Raw genomic sequence first — 21,586 nt, forward strand, 5'->3', positions numbered from 1 at the left:
ATAATGACTTACAAATTATTAAATAGTGTTCTAATATTAGCAATTTGGGTTTGAACACCTAAATCAAAATTTTGGATTATAACTATACAGATTAGCATGTTAAATAGATATAAATACATATTAAATAATATATAAATACATATTAAAAGACCAGTCATGCTGAAATTTTAGCAGCTATTTGAGACCTGTTCTTCTCATTACAACATCAGAAGTTGTTCTGTTAGTCTTTTACCCTGTTAAGATTTACTCTTCACTGCTGTCTTTCAACCCTGAAAATTCATACTATACTGCTCCCCTTGAGCCCTGACCATGGTGGAGTCTTTCAGTTTTGCTTAGAGCAGAGGGGGGAGTGGGGAGGAGACTCTGCTAAGATTCCTGCCAGACTGCTGTCCACTGCATTCTCTTTAACTGTGCATGGCTGCAATCATTCCAATCTAGAGACATGGGGAGAGGCACAGATTATGAAATATGGTAAAGTAGGAAACTCTGTCCTGCTATGAAAGTCTTTGTGGTCTCATGACACCCTCAGGTAGAGAGATGTTAGGGTGAAAGTGCCAAGTTAACCAGTGAACCAACAAATGGTAGATCTGACAGGAACCCTTAAAAATATCCTTTAATCCAATCCCCTAATTTTACATGTGATACAGCTAAGCTTCAGAAAAGTGAGTAAAGCTCCCCCAAGTCCATTTGGCTATTTTGGGACAAAGTCAGAATAAGAACACAGCCCCCCATTCACTTCCCATTCATTTATTTAAGCTAGATTGCTTCTCTCTGATGGTTGAAGACATTTCCCAGTTCCAATCAATGGAACCAACTGGACTACCCTGTTATTACTGACCTTACCTTCTCTTTGAGTAAATAAGCCTGCTCTTTCATCTTTTTTCTGGGCTGCTGTACGTTCAATTAATTTTTCAAACTTCTTCAAGGATGATTTGAAATTGTCAACCTGAAGTGAAACACTCAGACGCTTTCCTTTCCCAATATCCATGAAGATATTTATTTATGTACAGAAATTATAGTGCAAATTTGTCAACTTGGAAAAACTTCCAGTTGTTGCAATGCCTCCCTTCTGTTTCAATTTTTGCTCTAGGTCTCATTCCTTTGATCTCAAAATCCCATATTCTGGGTAGGAATAAGAGTTGCCACTAGAATGCTAGCAGGGGGAGGAATAATGACTTAGATGTAATGCATTACTTTTAGGCAAACATTTCAGGAAAATCCCTGACCTCATAATGTTACCAGTGTCCACCATAGGGTCCTTATCGCATCATAATATCTCTTTAACATCGTACATTCTACATAAGGAGGAAGTTGAAATCTCTTTCCCCATAAATTTTGTGCACATGAGTACTGACTGAGAAGTGGAGAGAAGGATAAAGACCAAGTAAGAAATCTGGCTGTTATTTTATCCCCCACCCCATATCCTTGTCAAGTCAAACCTCTTGCCTACCTCAAGATACTATAGAAAGTAAGGTTCACCTTTATTCTTGCAATTGTGCTGGATATGGAAACATGAAATTATAAAGATAAAATTGTACTTCAGCATGTGTCATTTCTATCACAGATGAAGATATATTTATAGGTCATTGAGAAGAAAATGGCTCTTCTCCCACTATTCATTATTCCTTAGTTAAATATAACAACTAAACCAGAGGGATGGGGAAAGGGTAATTCCTGATTAAGAAAAAATTTTTACAGTGTCGTCAATTGAGCAACATGAGGACTTTTTGCATATCTTGTTTCCTGTAATTGCTATGTCCAATAACTGATTACAACTTAATCTAATTTCAATTCAATTAAGTTTTCTGATCTTCAACTCTTCTTAGGAAGAAGACATTGTACCATCTTTTACCAACAATTAACTTCCTGTCATATAATACTGTAATAGTGTGTGGTGTCCAAAGGAAGCCACAATTATTTAGATGTGGAATAAAAAGCCTCATATAGTTTAACTTTAAAAAAAATACTATAAAAATTGGCAGCTTAAATAACAAAACAATTACTTAATTTCCTATTATTTAGGTGAATTAAAAGAAGACTGTTTTTAAAAACCTGTGAAAGAACTTGCCTTCAGAGGTGAAGCAGAGAGCACTGCTGGTCTCCTGTAGTTCTATTATTATCTCCTTGGTTTCTCTCTGTTTATTACCAGGAGAACAACATAAAACTTTTCTGTAGGAAAAAAAAAAACTAACTCATTTTGTCCTCTCTCTTTTCCCTTTAGAGTTTTCAAAGCAGTGAATAGTGACATCTTAAAGCAACCTTTAAGATGCATCTGTACATGGATTCTTATATTTGTTCACTCATCTGTTATCTCATTATCTTCCTTTACCATTGTTTTGGAAGTTCCCTATCTTCTCTCCTATATCCTATGATTTTTTTTTTCATGATTTATTTCCTTATGTTGGTTACAAATATCCAGAAATAGGGGCCTCCCTGGTAGCACAGGCGGTTGAGTGCCGTGCTGTGAAGCTGTCTGCAGCCTCTGCAGCATGGGTTCAATTCCCAGCCGACCAGGGAGAAACCCACATGGCGCGGCAGACCTCTCCTGTCTCACCAACTGCTCCCCTCAGCAGTGCATTTCAGTCAGTCTGCCTGTTCTGTTCTCTGCTCTGTCTCTCACCCTCCTGCACATCTGGCCTGTACCCCAGTTCTTATATAAATAAATAAATCTTAAAAAAGAAATCCAGAAATAGTACCTGAAAGATAAAATTTTGATACTTTGCATGTCTGAAAATGTATTTATTCTTCTCTTATATTTGACTGATATTTGATTGGGTATAGAATTTTAGGTTGGAAATTGTTTTCTTTCAATATTTCAAAGGTATTGTTCCATTGTCTTTTTGTTTCTAAGTGTTGTTAAAAGAAGTCTATTCTGATCATCTTCTATTGCAAATGACATTTTATTCTGATCTGTCATTCTTTATACATACTTCCAGGAAACTTACAAATGTATTGGTTGGCCTGAGTTTGCCAAAATTTCACTGAAATAGGTATTGGAGTGGAGATTATATTATTATATTAATATGTTATTATATATTATACATTATGTAAAATATATAATAATATATATTAACATTATATAAAATATATAATAATATATATTAAAAATATATATTATATTAATATATATTATATGTGTGTGTAAATGCATAGGCTGTAATTTTTAAACAAAGATACTATTGGGAAGGAAAATATGGACAGATATCCACTTTACACTTTAAGCTGATTCCTACATATCTGAGGAGATATATGCACAAGAATAATTGACATTCAGAACCTCAGGTAATACCAGATTCTCCTTTATAATAAAGTTTTATTACATCCCTAAAATTACATTACAAAAGGCAGAAGAAAATACAAATATATTTTATCAGATTTTCTGTGTGGGCTATTCTGCTTCTCACTGGGGAAGAATGGATTTCAGCTCTTGGAAGATTACTTGATTAAGATTGAAGTTTTTTCTCAGCTCTCATATGCTTGATGCAGTTATCAGTGATTCTTAGTGGGAATGGCAGATAAAACGTGTCTCCTTTTGCCTTTCTCCCATACATTTCAAAGGACTTTTTAGGAATAAAGGGATTATGATGACCTAATGCTTCAGTGTAAAAGGATATTAGGGTGGACCTTTTTCTGGCTTGGGAGAGATCCCTCAATACACTAGGCTTGAAGAAATCCCCTCTCCTATGTATACATATTCTAAAGGACAATGCTAAAACACTGCAAAATTTATTCTTGACTCTGATAAATATGGCAGTTACTAGAAGAAAGGAGGGGGGAAGGAGAGGTTAGTGTCACTGGAGTTTTTTTTTTTTTTTTAAAGATTTATTTATTTATTTGTTTGTTTATTTGCTTATTTATTTATTTATACAATCACTGGGTACAGTCAGAAGCACACAGGAGGGTGAGAGGATTCACCAGAGCCAAAGCGGGGAGCAGAACAGGCAGAAGGACCCAAGTACACTGCTGAGGGGAGCAGTGGGCGCGGCAGGAGAGGTCTGCGCAACATGTGGGATCCTTGCCTGTGGCCAGGGATCGAACTGGCGCTGCAGAGGCTGCAGGCAGCTTCGCAGCCCAGGGCTCAACCACTGCACCACCAGGGCCCAGTGTCACTGGAGCTTTGATCATGAGTAAGTGAAGCATGAGCACATAGGCTGTGTGGAGATAGGAAGTTGCAATTCCAAAACTGAAACAGGACAAACTCTGGAAGAACAGTTTATACAGTTTGTGTTCCCTCAACCACATCCTTAAGAATGCAAGATACTACCCAAAGGTGGGCACATGGGGAGAAAAAAACAGTACAGGGAGTAGAGGAGAGAGAGAGAGGGGGAAAGAAAGAGAAAGACAGACAGAGAGAGAGAGAGAGAGAGAGAGAGAGAGAGAGAGAGAGAGAGGCAGATACAAAGAGGAGGAGAAGAGGGAAGAGAAGGAGAAAGAATATTATAGTCTGGTACATGGGCAAATCCCATCTGTCCTACCTCAGGTAGTGTCTGCTGGACAGAAACTAAGGTCCAAGTCAAAGCCACACAAGTGTGTGGTAAATTGGCAGCTTCTCTGTGAATATCCCTCCTTCCAATGATTTCAACTGCCAAAAGGTTAGCTCTCATCCATTTTTCCCTGATCCTTTAGACCCTGCTCAGCATCTGGAGTCTGGAAAGCTCATTTCTGCCATTGAGTTGGCGGCTATGTGTGTCCCTCACTGTCTCAGAGGTTACCCTCACTGTTCCTCTTACAAAATTATATAGTTTTGTAAGGAAGTGGCAAATCAATTTAAAAATGATTAAAATTACAAATAAATAAAGGACAGTCCATTCAGAAGGATACAGTGAGTCCAAAGTCATTTTATTAAAATGACCGAGGTCCTGCAAAATTTGGCAAGTCACTGACACATCTCTCTGCCCTTTTTTTCTTAATTCTCATTTTGCTTCAGCCACATTGATATCGGTTTTCCTCCAACATGTCAAGAAGTCTGAATACAGTCACCAGTACATATACATATGCAGGATTCAGTGAGGGTAACCCTAATTATCCCATGCAAAACAAGTACCACTTCCATCCCTCTCCTTTACCCTTTCTCTATCTTACTTTTCTTTATGACACATACTACCACTTGCTACACTAAAAATTTATTGTTTTGATTGTCCCCTGCTCTCCCAACTCCACCAGAAAGTAAGCTTTATGAGAACAGAACCAAAGAATGAATGAGTAAGTGAAATGAATACTTTAGAAAAAATACACGGTAAGTCCATCGTTCTACTAATGTTTATTGAGAACTTACTGTAAACTAAACACCATATTGAAAATACTGCACATTATACATACATATTTTGTTAAATCCTTGTATAAATATGAAACATAAATTAATTTTTAAAGAAGAGGGTGGGTGGGTGGGTTGGATAGTCTCATAAAGACACGTTTCTGGGGCCTCTCCTGGTGGCACAATGGTTGAGCGCTGGGCTATGAAGCTGCCTGCAGCTTCTGCAGCGCCGGTTTGATCCCTGGCCACCGGAGAGGGTCCCACATAGCGCGACAGACCTCTCCTGCCGTGCCCGCTGGTCCCCTCAGCAGTGTATTTCGTCAGTCTGCCTGTTCTGTTCCCCGCTCTGGCTCTGGTGAATTCGCTCCTGCTCCCGCGCTTCTGACTGTACCCAGTGCTTGTATAAATAAATAAATAAATCTTAAAAAAAAAAAAAAAGACATTTCTGAAGGCAGAGCACACTGCCCCTCCATTTACTGCTCCATGCACCCTCGCAGAGACAGACACCCACACCGCTCCATGATTATTTTTTTTTCCTCTAAGGAATTTGGACTGGGGGTTCAATGAAACTAGTCATTCTTTATTGCTCTTCTGAACAGGTGAGGGAAGCATAAACATCTTCAGAGAGGGCAATTCCTTTATTCTTCTGTTACAGACTGCAGGGTTCTCCTTTGTAGGTTCTGGCTCCATGTAAAAGAATTTAACAAGAAGGCAAGACAGACAGCATCCAGACAAGACTTATTAGATTAGACTCATGCATAAGGGAAGAAGCCTGGAAAGGAAAGTTTTGGGGCTGTCTGCCTGAGGGGAGCTGTAAAAGAGATAGAGGGGGATGTGGCCATAATGTATATGGGCAGGGCTACTCTGTGTATCCTGTTTCTTCATACATTGTTATGTTTTACTAACATCTTAGCTTTTCATCCAGGAGTGTGTAATGAGATCCTGATTGTTGTCTGGGCCTCTGTTAACTTTGCACACAGGTCCAGGGCCTCCACTCCTTTCAAGGATATTTGGCTTCAATCAAGACTTTTGCCAAGATATATGGTCAAGATTTGGCAAGAGATTGGTGTTGAAATATACCCATTTGTTAATCTGATGGGGCATATCAGGGTTGCTGAAACAAAATGTGAGGGATTACTGCCAACTAGGATACAACCCATCTGTTTGAAGCTGGGTACAAAGTAACTCCCCCCCTTCTGTCAGGTGAAACTTCAAAGCAAAAGGCCAGGAAATACATCAGTTGTTAAAGCAAATATAGCTTCTTCCCACCAACTCACAGTTTAATTAAACTAGACTATTTTACTTCCATAAACACCAAGTTGGTCATCAGGACCCAGGACAGCCTGCAGGTTCTAGCTCAGGACTTCTGACCTCCTGTGGGGCTGTTATAGACTATGACCCAAAAGAGTGGGTCCTTTGCCCTCTCCAGAAAGAATTAACCAGAGAATTCTAGTGCAGTTGTAATAGGCAAGGCTTTATTAGAGGTTCATGCACCAGGGAACCACTGCTGGAAATGAAAATTAGCCTGCCTCCACAAAAGAAGTTAGGAGGAGCTATTTAAAGGAGGCAAGGCAGAGGAGAGCAGACTCATAGTTTTGTTCTGGGTTGGGCTATGCCTGAGTGTTGGAGACCCCTAAGGCATAAAGTGCTGAGACAAGGAAAACATCAGGGTGGTGGCTGGAAGACTGGGCATGGCTAAAAGACTGATCAGCTCGGGTCGGAAGACTGCCCTGTGTACAGATTGGGGTGTTCTTTCTTTTGTCTGCGAAACTATGTCTGGAGGACAAACTAGATTAGAAAAGAAACAGAATATGATCCAGCAATTCTACTTCTAGGTATTTACCCAAAGGACACAGAATCATTAATTCAAAAGGACACCTGCAACCCTATGTTTATAGCAGCACTATTTACAATAGCTAAGCTATGGAAACAACCCAAATGCCCAAAAATAGATGACTGGATCAAGAAGATGTGGTACATATACACCATGGAATATTACTCACCATTCAAAAAAGATAAACGCATGCAATTTGCAGCAACATGAATGGAGCTGGAAGGGATCATGTTCAGCGAAATAAGCCAGAAAGAAAAAGAAAAATACTGGATGGTCTCACTCATAACAGGAATCTAGAAAACCTAAATAAGGGACCAGGAAAAAGACTAATTATAATAAAGTAAAAATCAAAATCAACAAGCAACTATAAACCAAAGACTCGCTGGGGGGTTAGCATGGGGGAGGAGGGATTAGGTTCAAAATAAGGGGGGGTTGGGAATTGTATGGGGAATATAACCAAGATGAAAATGCATACATTGTGCAAAAATGAAAAATGATGTAAATATATATATAAAAATAATAAAAAAGAAATTTTAAATATATATATATATCTACAATATGTATAAAAGAAAAGAAACAGAATAACCTGATTGTACAGAAACTTGGCGGTGAATGTGTGCCTAAATGTGTGCCCAGACAAGGCCAAATGCTAAGAGAATGCTTTATTGTCTAGTAACTAACCAGGAGGGAGGGGAGCAGTTTTTATCAATAAAAACAAGTTACACTGGGCACTCAGGACACTTGAGCACCAATGAGAAGCCTTGCACCCTGAGTCCTGCTTCTCTTAAACTCTATTTTGTGTCTGTCATTTCTATTTCCTCGGTTCAGTCGGATTCCTCCTCAACCCTGTTCACCTGAGCTGGGATCCAGCACCTGGGCACATGCACACACAGATTACATTCCAGAAGGGTTACTTTTCAACTAAGCACAGGGGTTTTTGGCCTTCTCCCTCCAGGAAATTTTGAAGTAATCATTTGTTAGGATCTAACACTCTTTGTTTAGCAAGGCGCCTTATGGTACCTGTGGTGGGTTAAATTGTTTGGACAGGATGTTGGGACAGGACTCTTCAGTCCATGACTTAGTCCACCTACTCAAACAGGACTTGGGGCTGCAAGCTCTATGGCAATTTCTTTTACCTAGGGCTGTACTGGGGCCTTGTTAGGGACTGCGCAGGAACAGCAGTGCAGCACTTGCAGAGTGTGGTCACATTCACAACCTATATTTGACTCGTACTATATTTTTCATGCTATTAGAGAAAAGGCCAAGTGCAAAATATATTCTGTTCTAAATCAAGTACCTACCTCTATACCTGCTAGATGTAGGTTGAGGTTTTAGAGGCAATCGCTGCCAGTGAAAGACTTTGACAGGCCCCTAACAGGCCCTATCTATCATTACTTTACATCAGGACAGGAAGGACAATTGGCAGGGCTATGGGTCCAGTCTGGGACTTTCACTGTCCTTGTGAGATGGGAGTGCCATTTAGGCTACAGGTGAGTCATTACAGCTTCCTGGGAAGGGGAAATGTTTTAGAGGGAGGTCCTCATCCAACCCTATGGATAGCACATAGTAGGAACAGAAGAAGGTCATAAATTATATGAATGAGTGAAAGCGTAAATTAGTGAGTGACAGAGTGAAAGGACATGTTGGTTTCCACTTGGGAGAGAGGAGGTGGGGTGTGAGCAGCCACTGCAGTAGATTTGACTGCCCACAGTTTTATCTAAGCGGGGCCTGGGCGGGAGGGCGTGGCTCGCAAGGAGGTGGGGCTATGGGGCGGGGGCCACGTGGAGAGCACAGCCGGGCAAGGTGGTCGCCTACGTAGGGAAGAGGCGGGGCTCTGAGGGCTCGCGAGGGGCGGAGGGAGCGGCGAGGGCACGCCCGTTAAAGGGCGGGGCCAGGAGGGGGCGGGGCCAGGAGGCACTGCGGAAGGAAGGGCCGGTGACGCGGGCGGCGGGAGTGACGCGGGCGGCGGGAGTGACGCGGGCGGCGGGAGTGACGCGGGCGGCGGGAGTGACGCGGGCGGCGGGAGTGACGCGGGCGGCGGGAGTGACGCGGGCGGCGGGAGTGACGCGGGCGGCGGGAGTGACGCGGGCGGCGGGAGTGACGCGGGCGGACCCGCGCCCTGGATGGCTGCGCCGTAGGCAGAGCACCTCCGCCGGCTGAGAGCGCCAGCGCCGGGCCCGACACTCTGGGAACCGCGGCGGCGGCCGGCGCTGCTGGGAGCGGGTGGGGCCGGGGCGCCGAGGCCCGGGCTGCTGGGAGGGAGGAGGGGACGCTCAGCCCCCGCCACCTCTCAGCCCGGCGCCCGCCGGCGAGCCCCGCCTCTGCTGCTCGGCTGTGGGGCGCGGGCACCAACCCGCGCTCGTCTCCTACACGTTCCCGCGTCCCCCTCACACCCACCCACTGCTTCCCCGTAAACATCCAGCTCCCGACTGCCTGCTGTCCGTCCTCGGGGTCACCTTTACGTTCGCGTTCTGCCTGAGCTGGCCCGGACAGCGCGGGCCACGGGTTACGCAGCAACCTCTTGGGTGAGTGGGACTGGGAAGAGAAAGCGTCTTTCTCCCCCGCACTCCCCCCACCTCCCGCAAAATCCTATTTCCTGGTTTGCCACCGTCTGCGTCCTCTTGCCACTCAGTCCCCCCGCCTCCCAAATGGTTCCCACAGGGCCTCATCTGGCCAACTCGCTGTGCACTAGTCACGCCTCCCCTCGCGACCTCTCCCCAAGCTGCTGGTCCTGCTTTCTTCCCTACTTTACCTCTATCCTGCTCCATGCGGACCTGGCCTCTGTACCTCTTTACCCCAGCCCAACCTAACCCCAGCTTACCTTGAGCCCCTGCACCACTTTTGGCTCCAACTCCTGTCTCTAGCGGTCCAGCTCATCTCATTTCTCTGTTTTCATCTCCTAATGCCACCGGATGAGAGAATGGGGCCGAGGCCCTCAGCCTAATCCGATCCTTCCATCAAAACAGGCAGATAAACTAGCAGCCTGCCTGCTGGCCGCTGCACCACCCGCAAGAATCAGAGCAATGGGCCAAAGGGTCCTGCCCTCGGGCCAGGCTGGCAAACAAGCTCTTGAGACTCTCTGGTCAAAACTGAAAAGAGGAATCCATGGATACCAGTGAGGGCAGGCAAGGTCATTGGTTAGAGAAAGCATGAAATAGTGCTTTCTTTCTGGGACGTGCCTGGGATGGGGTCAATATATAGGTTTTAGCACTGGAGTTTGAGAACACAGGACTTAAACTTTATTGGCTGAGAAAGCAAGGAGGGTGGACTGGCTAAAGTTCATTACTGTTGTTGATCGTGGGCACGAGTCAGCTACAGCTGGGTTGGAGGGCTCCTGACCATCTCCACCTGCACATCTCCTGGCTACTGTCCTGTGTGCAGTGCTCTAGGTTGAACGTCTCTGGTCTGTGACTCTTTCTTCTGGGTCTTTTAACTCCTCTTTCCCTCATAGTAACCACCAGGATAAGCTGTGGAAAGATAACTCAGGAAATAGATGGCAGCAGGTGTCCAGGCCTAAAGCTATCACATTTTTAAAAATTATTTTTATATAATTTTTATGTCTTTCTTTCTCTTTCTTTCTTTCTCTTTCTTTCTTTCTTTCTTTCTTTCTTTCTTTCTTTCTTTCTTTCTTTCTTTCTTTCTTTCTTTCTTTCTTTCTTTCTTTCTTTCTTTCTTTTCTTTCTTTTCTTTTCTTTTCTTTTCTTTTTTTTTCTTTTTCTTTTCTTTTTCTTTCTTTTCTTTTCTTTTCTTTTCTTTCGCTTTATCATCTCAGGTATAGCCCCCATGGAATTCCCACCACCAATTCACACGTGTACCATCACCATAGTCCCTTATGCTCTTCCCACCCGTTTTGATGCTACTACCTTCTCCCTGCTCTGCAGAATGTTTCTGGTTTATAGTTGCGTGTTGATTTTGATTTTCACTTTATTATTACTTCCCCCCCCCACCAACCCTTATTTGGCTGTCACATTTTTTTTTTTTAAGATTTATTTATTTATTTATACAAGCACTGGGTACAGTCAGAGGCGCTGGAGGGTGAGAGAATTCACCAGGGCCAGAGCAGAGAGTAGAACAGGCAGAGTGATGAATTACACTGCTAAGGGAACAGTGGGCGCCAGGAGAGGTCTGCATGGCAAGTGGGACCTTCGCCTGCCCGGCGGGTGGTGATCGAACCAAGAGGTAGAAGCTGTGGACAGCTTCCAGGGAGGCCCCTAGCTGTCACATTTTTTAACTACTTGTTTGCCAGCCAGTGAGAACAATAAATTTGAATGGCAAATTATTGCAAAGTTTTTCCTTGAGTCCCGTCTGGTCCCCGGGCCCTCTCTAGATTACTAATAGAATTCTACAGGGCATGAAACAAGGACTTTTACATGAGGAAAGAAAGGACTGATCATAGAGTCAAGAGATTAAAAAAAGTAACATAAAAGTTGAAGAGGGTGATGAGAAGAGATTTAATTCCTATGCTATTTGTTTCCTAAAATAAGTAGGAACCTGAAAAAGAAGCAATGTATAATTTTTTTTTAAAGGTGTAAACCTTTGAATGCTTCCTAGAAAGTGAACATTTATTTTTATTGAGGTCTTTAGAATGCAAATATGCATGTACTCCATAAACTAATTTTACTACATTGTGTTGTCGTTTTTTGGAGTCTGTGGGTTTGGAGTGCGGGGTCCTTGGGTTCACTCTGGAAAAGGTTTCACCAGAGCTCCCATTTCAGCGACACGCAGCGAGTTTCCCAGGCAAGTTTCTCCATGAGACAGAGACATTAGTTATATTTAAAGGGCAGGTTTATTAGGGAAGAGATAAAACAGTGAAAGACACTTGCATAGACACAAGCAGGTTGGAAGAGCTGTCCCAAAAGGGACAGGTTTGCTAAGAGAGGCCTACATGGTTGCAGGCGGGTGGCCTTGACAGGTCACCAGCAGTCAGGAAGGCTCCTGCCCTGCAGAGAGAGAGAGAGTTGGTGAAAAGAGGCACCTGCATAGTGGGTAGTGCGATTGCTGCCCCAGCCAGTGCAGAGTCGGCACGGATAGTCTTCTTTTTGGGAGGGGCCACTCCTTGGGAGCTATCATCAGTTGGTTGCTAATTTTGGATAACTATGCAGAATTTGAGAGGGACCTGGAGATTCTACAATGGGCTCAATCTCCAAATCTTTACCTTTGGGGGTCTGTTGGACTCAATCTCCATATCTTTAGACTGTGCCTCGGGATACTAGTGTGGTCCCTCAGGGTACTAGTTTCTGCAACTGGTTATGCTAATCTCTTCTGCCCCCACCTCCTTGTGTGAGCCAGGGTTCTGGTCTTGCAGTACCTCCTTTTTTAGTTTTTCTTTCTATTCTTGTCCTTCATCATATTCTTCTTATAAATCTAAGATGCAATTACAAATGGCTTAGATTTAGAACCCCAACTCTCCTGAACAACTAGCTGTGCAGCCAGTAGATATCATTAAAATAAACTTGATTTTTTAAAAGATTTATTTATTTATGCATACAAGAACTGGGGTGTAGGCCAGAGGTGCAGGTGGGTGGGTGAGAGGATTCACCAGAGACAGAGTGGGGAGCAGAACAGGCTGATTGACCCAAATACACTGCTGAGGGGAGCAAGGGGCTAGAGAGGAGAGGTCTGCTGCACCATGTGGGTTGGGCTCCTGCTTAGTAGAAGCTTCAGCTTCGCAATGCTGATGCTTAACCCATTGGGCCACCAAGGAGGGAGGCCCCTACAATTGATTGTTAATTGAAGATTTGTTTCAACAATATTCCTAATCCTCTGGAACATATAATTATGTCTCACTGAGACTTTAAATTGTGAAAGATGATCAGATTATTACAAAATCATGATTTAAGGGTGGGAAAGAAATGACCTTTTTTATATGTGTTTCCGAAATTTCATTTGTACAGATTTCAAATAGAAATGTATGTTTCTGATTCTTAAATTTCTTCTCTAAAAAAATCCTGAAATTCACTGATAATTTAATTATGGCTTTTATCTTGGCAGGTTTTTAAGAACAAAATCTTTGTATCATCAATACTATTTGCTTATTCACCAACCTCCTATATTGTAATGAACCTAAATATTATTATATGCTAGGCTTCATTTTTTGATATTTTGAAGGAAACAAAAGTCATAGATTTCATCTGTTTGATTACCTCAATGATTCTATTATTATACTACCTCTCTCCTCCCCAAAAAGCATTAATATGAGCATTTCATTTGTACAAGTATTTGAAACTTGGAAGGGGGCTATAAATATATATAGGTGTTGCGATATATATATATATATATATATATATATATATATATATATATGGCTGTGTGGGGACCGTCTTTATAATTACTGAAAATACCAATCAGGCAATTTTTTAGTGCTAAGTTCTAAAGAGGGTGATTCCATTTCAGGTCTAAAGTGTTGTCACTAATGGCCCCTAGGGTGGGCAACAGGTGTTAGAAGTCACAGACATGAAAGTTTATTTTCCAGAATCGCTTTTTCTGTGCTAGAAGATTCTATTTCTATCCCAACTCTGTGTCTGCGAGTTTGAAAACAAGGGTATATTGAGTTCTTGGTTAGCATCAGCAGTCACCTTCTTTCTCATCTTCTGTGACCCTGCAGGGCAGGCTGTATTGTCTTTTCCATCCTTTTCCCTCCACCTTCTTCATTCTTGATCAGGACCTAACCTAATCAGAAGGAATTTTATAAGATTGCTAGAAATGTTTGTGCTACGTTGCCTGACAGCTGTTCTTACTTCTCTGGTCATTTAGTTGGTGCTTTCAACCATGACATTATCTTGTTTTTTAATTACAGGTAGAAATTCAGGAGGCATGAGGTTCAGAGACCTGTTTTAAGTTCTGGGAGCAAGTCAATTATGGGGTTGTGATGGAGCTTTAAAAATTCTTAGCAGGGCCTCTCTGGTGGCACAGGGGGTTGAGCACAGCTCTGTGATGCTGTCCGCAGCTTCTGCAGCACGAGTTTGATCCCCGGCCAGGGAGCTACCCACATGGCGCAGCAGACCTCTCCTGTCTGGCCCACTGCTCCCCTCAGTTAGTCTGCCTATTCTGTTCCCCACTCTGTCTCTGGTAAATCCTCTCACACACACACACCCCACACCTCTGGCTTGAACCCCAGTTCTTCTATGCATAAATAAATAAATCTTAAAAAAATAAATCCTTAGCAAAGACTAAGAATTTCTTTGAAATAAATTCCAAAAATTTTCTTCTAGGTGAGGGTTAAAGATGAAGAAAGGGAAGGTGCTTCTCCCACTATTATTACTAGGAAAAACTGATTATGGAGTATTGACGAGGGAAGAAATTTTAAAATGTTGAAAGTAGATGTTTGTTCGAGAGGCTTCTGAAGAAGCTGCCGTATCAAGTGGAAAGACCACTGACTTGATGACAAGATAGTGTATCCTATTCTTGATCTGCGGCTAACCCACGGTGTGAATGAATGTTCCCGGAATCCACTCTTAACAGTTTCTCTTCAGCCGTCCATTTTTCTGTCTCTGTTACAGTTTAGTTGAGCTAATAATTTTTAAAAAGTTGTCCTGTCCTTCTATTTTGAAGCTGCCTTTAATATCTTTGTAGGTTAGGAGGTGCCTGGTTGAAGCATTTAAACATATATCTGCTTCTCTTACTCTCACCCACAACTCTATCCACTTCTTAGCCAAAAATAAGCATGTGATGTGGTTACACTTCCTCATATACCTGTGTGGGTTCTGTTTTCCTCTGCATACCCTGTGGGGAGAAGGCAAAATAAGTAATTCAGACATCCATACATATCTGAGCAGGCCAGACAACAGCTTCGTTCTGTGCTCAATTCCTTGTTTCTCAGGGAATGCTGAAAACAAGTAGATACTTCATAATCTTTGAGAGAGGTTTTTACTAGACAGGGCTATTGAGATTGCCCTTGTTCACTTAAACTATTAGTTCAGTGAATTAATCAATTTAATAAATTTCCTTTGAATTTTACAGCTACCCAAAATAGTCATGTTAGTCTAGGTGTGCCCAGTTTTCACTGATCTAAGTTTCGGTTAAGTTTAGTGGTAGGCAAAATCAGAGCACAGATAACTCACACTGTGTAATGGTGAGTGATAGAAAGGCCCCCTCACATGTGGTGTGTATCATGCTTTAGTCTAAAGTGTCTGAGAAAATGTGCCTCTTAGCCACTTTGACTGTCCTACCTCTGGCACTAGTACCTCTAGTGCCACACAGATTTTCTGCATGTGGACTGTAACAGGTTATGTTCAAAGTTAACAGCAGTGCCTTCCCTACCATTTTCTATCCCTTTAAAACAAGAAGAGTGTATATTCATCTTGGTAGAGGATGTTTAGATAGAACTTTAATCTTGAGATACAGTTATTTAGGGTTTGGCAAAATGCAAATCACTGTGTTCATATTTTAGAAGTATTTACGTTGAAATCGTATAAACCCAGGAATTTTCCTTTTTAACTTAGACCCAAAAACACACATGTGCCTATGTACATTCACAAAAAGATTTGTTATCAGTACATGTTCCTTTCAGTAAAATGGTAGTCATTTCACTAAATTAATACTTTTTATAATAACCTAACTGGTTTATTCAGTTGAAATAGCCTCATGTTATTACTATGAGATCCTGAGGGTGGTTGGAATGTAGAAAAGTCTTCTATTCAGCTATTCTAGACTCACCCACAGACTTTATTCCTAATTATGACAGTGTCTATATAGTACATAATCTGTGTCTATAAAAACAGTGGAGCCACACAATTCTTGTAGTCCAGCCCACAGTTGATACAGTTCTGTCAAATACTGGTTTTCTTAAAAGCAAATGTGATAGAATTGCATTATGTAATTTTGTGTGTGTGTGTTATGGGGGTAGGTGGATGTTATGTCCCTTCATTACTGATCTCCTGATTTGGGGGAGGTATTTCTCTGTCAGTCACTAAAAAAAAAAATTGAAAAAGTATTTAATAACTTGCTTTTATAGATTTGTAGCCTAATGACAAATCAGGCTCCAGTGGATTATAATTGATGTTATATAAAATTACTTTTGTACTATTTACAGTTGCATTCTTTCTTAAATTTTCTTTCAGAGTTTCAGTCACAAATGCATATGTGATACATTTTTACTTTTGCCAATAAGATGAAATGCAGAAATGAAAATACACAACCATTGGACATGATTCAATATGCTTTATCTTCTACTTTATGATACTAATTAATAAGGAAAAAAAAGTATCAACAGAAGGTCCTTCTGTTTAACTTCTTGGATGAGCTGGAACATCAAAGGAAGATTTCTTATAGCCCATTCACACCTCAGTTGAACCTTCAACCCTGGTTCATGAGCACTTTCTCACCAGCCACATTGTCACCAGATGCTTCATCTTCCAGGATGGCTGACTGTCTCCCCACAGAGTTTGATGTGGTTGTAATAGGGACGGGTTTGCCTGAATCCATCCTTGCAGCCGCCTGTTCAAGAAATGGCCACAGGGTTCTGCATATTGATTCAAAAAGTTACTATGGAGGAAACTGGGCTAGTTTCAGCTTTTCAGGACTGCTTTCCTGGTTGGATGAGTATCAGCAAAACAGTGACTTTGGGGGAGAAATTACTGCTGCATGGCAAGATCTGATCCATGAAACAGAAGCAGCCATTGCTCTTTGCAGGAAGGATGAAACCATTCAACACAGAGAAGTTTTTTGTTATGTCAGTCAGGATACAGATGATAATATTGAAGAGGTTGATGTGCTCCAGAAAAATCCTTTCCCGGTGGCATCTAGCACCCTCTCTAAACCTCTGGGTTTTGCAAACTTATCTAAAGAAACACACTCATCATACATCTCAAGCTACAAAATGCCTGCCAAAGACTGTCCAAAAAGTGATGGAGAGATTTCACCAGAAATAACAGATGTAGAGGAAACCCTGGCAGAAGAGTATTGTGGAGATAAAACATGTATACATACAGCTTTAGATGGGGCTATAGATGAAAACAAACCTGTAATGGAAGACAATACTGATCAATCAAAGAAAAATAGGATTACATACTCTCAAATAGTTAAAGAAAGCAGGAAGTTTAATATTGATTTGGCATCAAAGTTGCTATATTCTCAAGGATTGCTAATTGATCTTTTAATCAAGTCAAATGTTAGTCATTATGCAGAGTTTAAAAATGTCACTAGGATTCTTGCATTTCAAAATGGAAAAGTAGAGAAGGTGCCTTGTTCCAGAGCAGATGTCTTTAACAGCAAAGAACTCACTATGGTTGAAAAGAGGATGCTAATGAAATTCCTGGCTTTTTGTTTAGACTATGAACAACATCCTGATGAATATCAAGCTTTCATGCAATGCTCATTTTCAGAGTACTTAAAAACTAAAAACTTGACCCCTAACCTCCAACATTTTGTACTACACTCAATTGCAATGACATCAGATTCATCTTGCACTACAATAGATGGCCTCAAAGCAACAAAAAACTTCCTTCAGTGTCTTGGACGATTTGGCAACACTCCCTTTTTATTTCCTTTGTATGGCCAAGGAGAAATTCCCCAGTGTTTCTGCAGGATGTGTGCAGTTTTTGGTGGCATCTATTGTCTTCGCCGAAAAGTACAATGCCTTGTGGTCGACAAAGAATCTGGAAGATGTATAGCAATTATAGATTGCTTTGGTCAAAGGATAAATGCTAAATATTTCATTGTGGAGGATAGTTATCTTTCTGAGGAAACGTGCTTGAATGTGCAGTATAAGCAGATATCCAGGGCAGTGCTCATTACAGATCAATCTTTACTAAAGACTGATTCAGATCAGCAGGTTTCCATTTTGATAGTGCCACCACTGGAACCAGCAACTTGTGCTGTTCGGGTCACTGAATTATGTTCTTCAACCATGACATGCATGAAAAATACCTACCTCGTGCACCTGACCTGTTCATCTTCCAAAACAGCAAAAGAAGACCTAGAGTCAGTGGTAAAGAAATTGTTCACCCCATATGCTGAAACAGGGGAAGACAAGGAAGAACTTACAAAGCCAAGAGTCTTGTGGGCTCTTTATTTTAATATGAGAGATTCCTCAGAAATCAGCAGAAGTTCATATACTGGCTTACCTTCCAATGTTTATGTCTGCTCTGGACCTGACTGTGGGCTGGGAAATGAGCATGCAGTCAAGCAAGCTGAAACACTTTTTCAGGAGATCTTTCCAGGTGAGGAATTCTGCCCCCCACCTCCAAATCCAGAAGACATAATTTTTGATGGTGATGGTAAGCAACCAGAGACTCCTGGCACCAGTAACATCATAATGGTCGAACTAGAATCCAATGAGGGAAGCAAAGACCTTGAAAGCTCAGAGAAGCACTTTCAAAATTAGAAAAAGCCTTCATCTTGGCATCAGAATATTCTCATTTAGAGGATAGTTTCCTGAGTAATTAGATGTGGTTATTACAATGACTTCAATGTAGGTACCATCTTTAAGTTCTCTTGGAGACATTTAGTCATTGGATGTCTCTATTAACCTATTAGTAACTGATTTATTGATAACTGGACTTTTTTTTAAGCGGAATGAGCTCCATGATCCAGAATCTTAAAATAGATTCACTTTCTTTTAGTATATGTTAGCAGTTGTGCTAAAGAGAAGGTATTGTATCTGCTAACAATCTTCAGATTTTATCACTGTCTACAGAAAAAATAATATCTAAGAATATTTTACTTTGGCAGCTATTATAGTTACCACCTTTGAACAGTGAAACGCAAGAATAAAATATGTGGGTATTTTGTGCATAATATAGGTATGTAGATTGGTGGTGGCAATAACAACTTATGCAAGTGCCAATGATATAATACATTGTCTGTGATTATTAAAAGATTATTTTTGCATGATTCTTTATTTGTGAAATCTGTTGTTTAAAACAAATCTTACAGTTTAATTCTCCTAGCTGATCTTTGTAACTAATCACACCACAGTCTTCATTACAAAGAGAATTCAGCAAGCAATTGAAGAGCTTTACTACACAAACTTAAAAAAGAATAGAGTACAAATGAGAAGGTACAAATATCAGTTCTTAGAATATTACACTATCCTAATGTTAAAAATACAAATTGAAAGAAATTGGAGCTAGTTCTTGCTATTTTATTTGCAAAAGAATTTTAATTTGCATGTGTCCTCATACCAATAGCATTGTTATATTAATACTTTTAAAAATAATTATATAGATTATTCTATCAAGAGTTGTATAACCAATCTAATATTTCATACAATTAACTCCCTCTGAGCAGTATATGCTCAAGAATGTATTTAAAGAGAAATAATCTCCTTGTGCAGTGTTTTTTCTAGTAATTTCATTCATGCAGGGTTTTACGTACATGTATATATGTGCTGGTGTTACCAAAATTGCAGGTCTTCAGGCCTAGTCTCCCAGCCAGGAAGGGATCCCAGGCTGCAGTGGCAGCGCTGAGTCCCAGCCACTAGACCACCACGGGCTGGTGTCTCACAAAACCGCTGCAGGAATTTCGCAGACGCTCAGGCAAGCAAACAAGAAGAGGCAGGTTTGTTAGAAAGAAAAAGTTTATTGAGGAGAAAAGGAACAGAAATAAAGTGGGACTTCCAGGCTGGTAGAACCAGGCCAGAGAGGGGCAAGGAAGTCAAAGTGGAGTCGTGCCTCAGGGAATATATACTTTCTTTCCCTATTTATTCTAAACCTCCACCAGTCTCTCTGTGATTGGTTAGTTCTCAGTGGTCTCACTCACTGCCTAAATGCCTCTGTGCCCAGAACTAAGTCTCCTTGTCCCAGTCCTTATCTTTTTTCATTATCACCCTTGTGGAGGAATGTCCTGTTATCCCCTAGTCCTGGGGTGTGTGATTAGTCCCCTTTGGAATTTGTTGCCCTTATCTCTGGAGACTTCCTTGACTCTCCTGCGGTTTTTCCTATTCTATTCTGACCATAAGGGCTCTCCACTTGCCCTGTGCCTCAGTGGAAGGTGTTATCAGAAAAAAATTACATAAGCAGGCTGGCAAGTAAAGCAGCGGAAGTACCTGAAAGGGAACATCTGGTGATGGGGGCACAATGCTGTGATTTTAAATAGGTCAGTAAAGACTGCACTGGGGAGATGATAAAAGACCAGGAGGCTTGAGGGAGAGTACAGTAGAAGTGGACTTTGGACAGGTTGTCTAGAGCCTTCTAACATAGTCTGGGACAGAGAGCTATGGGGGTTAAGGAGCGGGAAGCCTTATCTGAGTTATACTGTAAATGTTTAGCCTGGCTTCTGTGTTGCAGAGCTATAGTGGGAAGGAGAGAAAGCAACGATAATGGTGGTAGCTTGTTAGGATGGTATTCTCAACCTTTGTTTTTCTTTATTGACCCCCCATGAGTCTTTTAGACATTGTTTTTCCTGATTGCCCTGCTCTGTATAACATTATTATACCCCAGACATATTGTGTACTTGATTTGAAGGTAGGAATCCTCCCTAGCACCCCCTCCCCGACCTCCATCTCTCAGTCTCTTTTGTCTGTGTATCATGCATACATAGCAGTTAAAGCATCGTGCATATGTATAAACCATTTTTCCAAGTTATTCCAAAAAATAAAACCCAACATTACAAAAATAAGGAAATTATTGAGCCCCAGAACAATTTTGAGATTTGGTAACTGCATTTGACATTGTTCCTCAGAGGGTCATATTAAACTATGTGACATCAGCACAATTAATGGACAATCTTAAATCATTTCTCAGATAAAATAAGAAAAATCTCAAGTGATTTTGTCACAATCCTGTCAAGTAATAAAAGACTTTTTTCCCCTTATCACGTGATCCATTCCTTTTGAATAGTCATTTCCTGGACTTTTCCTAAAGTCATTTGAGCATAGAAATTAAACCATTTTATTAATATACTTCAACTACTTATCTTGGGGGTAATGAACATGCCTTCTGGATTTAAGAGGCTGCTCAGAGACATACTAGCTCTGCATGGAATAAATCTGTGATTCTTAATTAGTATAGTACTTAAGGCATGGGATTCATTCCACAGTTACTTATAGAGGGAGCTCTATACGTATAAAATCTTTCTAATTTGATAGATTACTCACAAATGAAGCAATGCCTTCTCCCCTCAATGTCAATCTATATCCATATTGATCTATTTAACATACTTTTAATCACCCTTGCTATTGATGCTAGTGTTGTTTTGCATCCCCAATTTTGGGAATCAGTTGTTGCTTCATAGCTAAAAAATGTGAGGCACTTTGCAAATCTAAGGGAAAACATGATTAGTAATGTGTAAAACTGTAAGGGCATGGTCATCAGGTTTAAAGACAAGTCACAGAAGTTAATACTTCTCCAACTAAACAACACATTATTCCACAGAGCAAGCTTTTTCAGGGGAAGAGGAAATATAGAGGGGATTATTGGATACAAATGACAATGAAACCCAGGAGATGGATCTGTGTTTAAAGAGTCAACACAAATTTTTAACCATAGTGGCAACTTGGATTCATTATTCTTGCCCTTTGTATATAGATATAAGTTAATAATCACACCAGTGTTTAAATA

General features: G+C 41.1%; 2 protein-coding genes across 8 annotated transcripts in view; one reads left to right on the forward strand and one right to left on the reverse strand.

Moving 5' to 3' along the window:
- WDR64 (WD repeat domain 64) overlaps positions 1-1,215 on the reverse strand; it is a 147,354-nt gene extending 146,139 nt beyond the window's left edge. For all 5 annotated transcript variants that reach the window (XM_037510282.2, XM_037510281.2, XM_037510280.2 and 2 more), the window contains exon 1: positions 844-1,215. In XM_037510282.2, the coding sequence (XP_037366179.1) occupies positions 844-988 (145 nt within the window). In that variant the 5' untranslated portion in view covers positions 989-1,215. The remainder of the gene's footprint in view (positions 1-843) is intronic.
- The window catches only part of CHML (CHM like Rab escort protein), a 33,926-nt gene extending 14,842 nt beyond the window's left edge, over positions 1-19,084 (forward strand). Inside the window, exons 1-2 of one of the 3 annotated variants that reach the window (XM_054694920.1) lie at positions 1,364-1,384; positions 16,148-19,084. In XM_054694920.1, the coding sequence (XP_054550895.1) occupies positions 16,396-18,411 (2,016 nt within the window). In that variant the 5' untranslated portion in view covers positions 1,364-1,384; positions 16,148-16,395 and the 3' untranslated portion in view covers positions 18,412-19,084. Of the gene's footprint in view, positions 1-1,363; positions 1,385-9,375; positions 9,614-16,147 lie in introns of those variants that run through there. The other 2 variants (XM_037510285.2, XM_054694919.1) reach the window with 2 other exon arrangements.
- Positions 19,085-21,586: the final 2,502 nt, after the last annotated feature.

This window comes from Talpa occidentalis, unplaced genomic scaffold, assembly GCF_014898055.3.
Source record: "Talpa occidentalis isolate TD23 unplaced genomic scaffold, MPIMG_talOcc4v2.1 talOcc4.14, whole genome shotgun sequence".
In the NCBI taxonomy this organism is placed as follows: domain Eukaryota; kingdom Metazoa; phylum Chordata; class Mammalia; order Eulipotyphla; family Talpidae; genus Talpa; species Talpa occidentalis.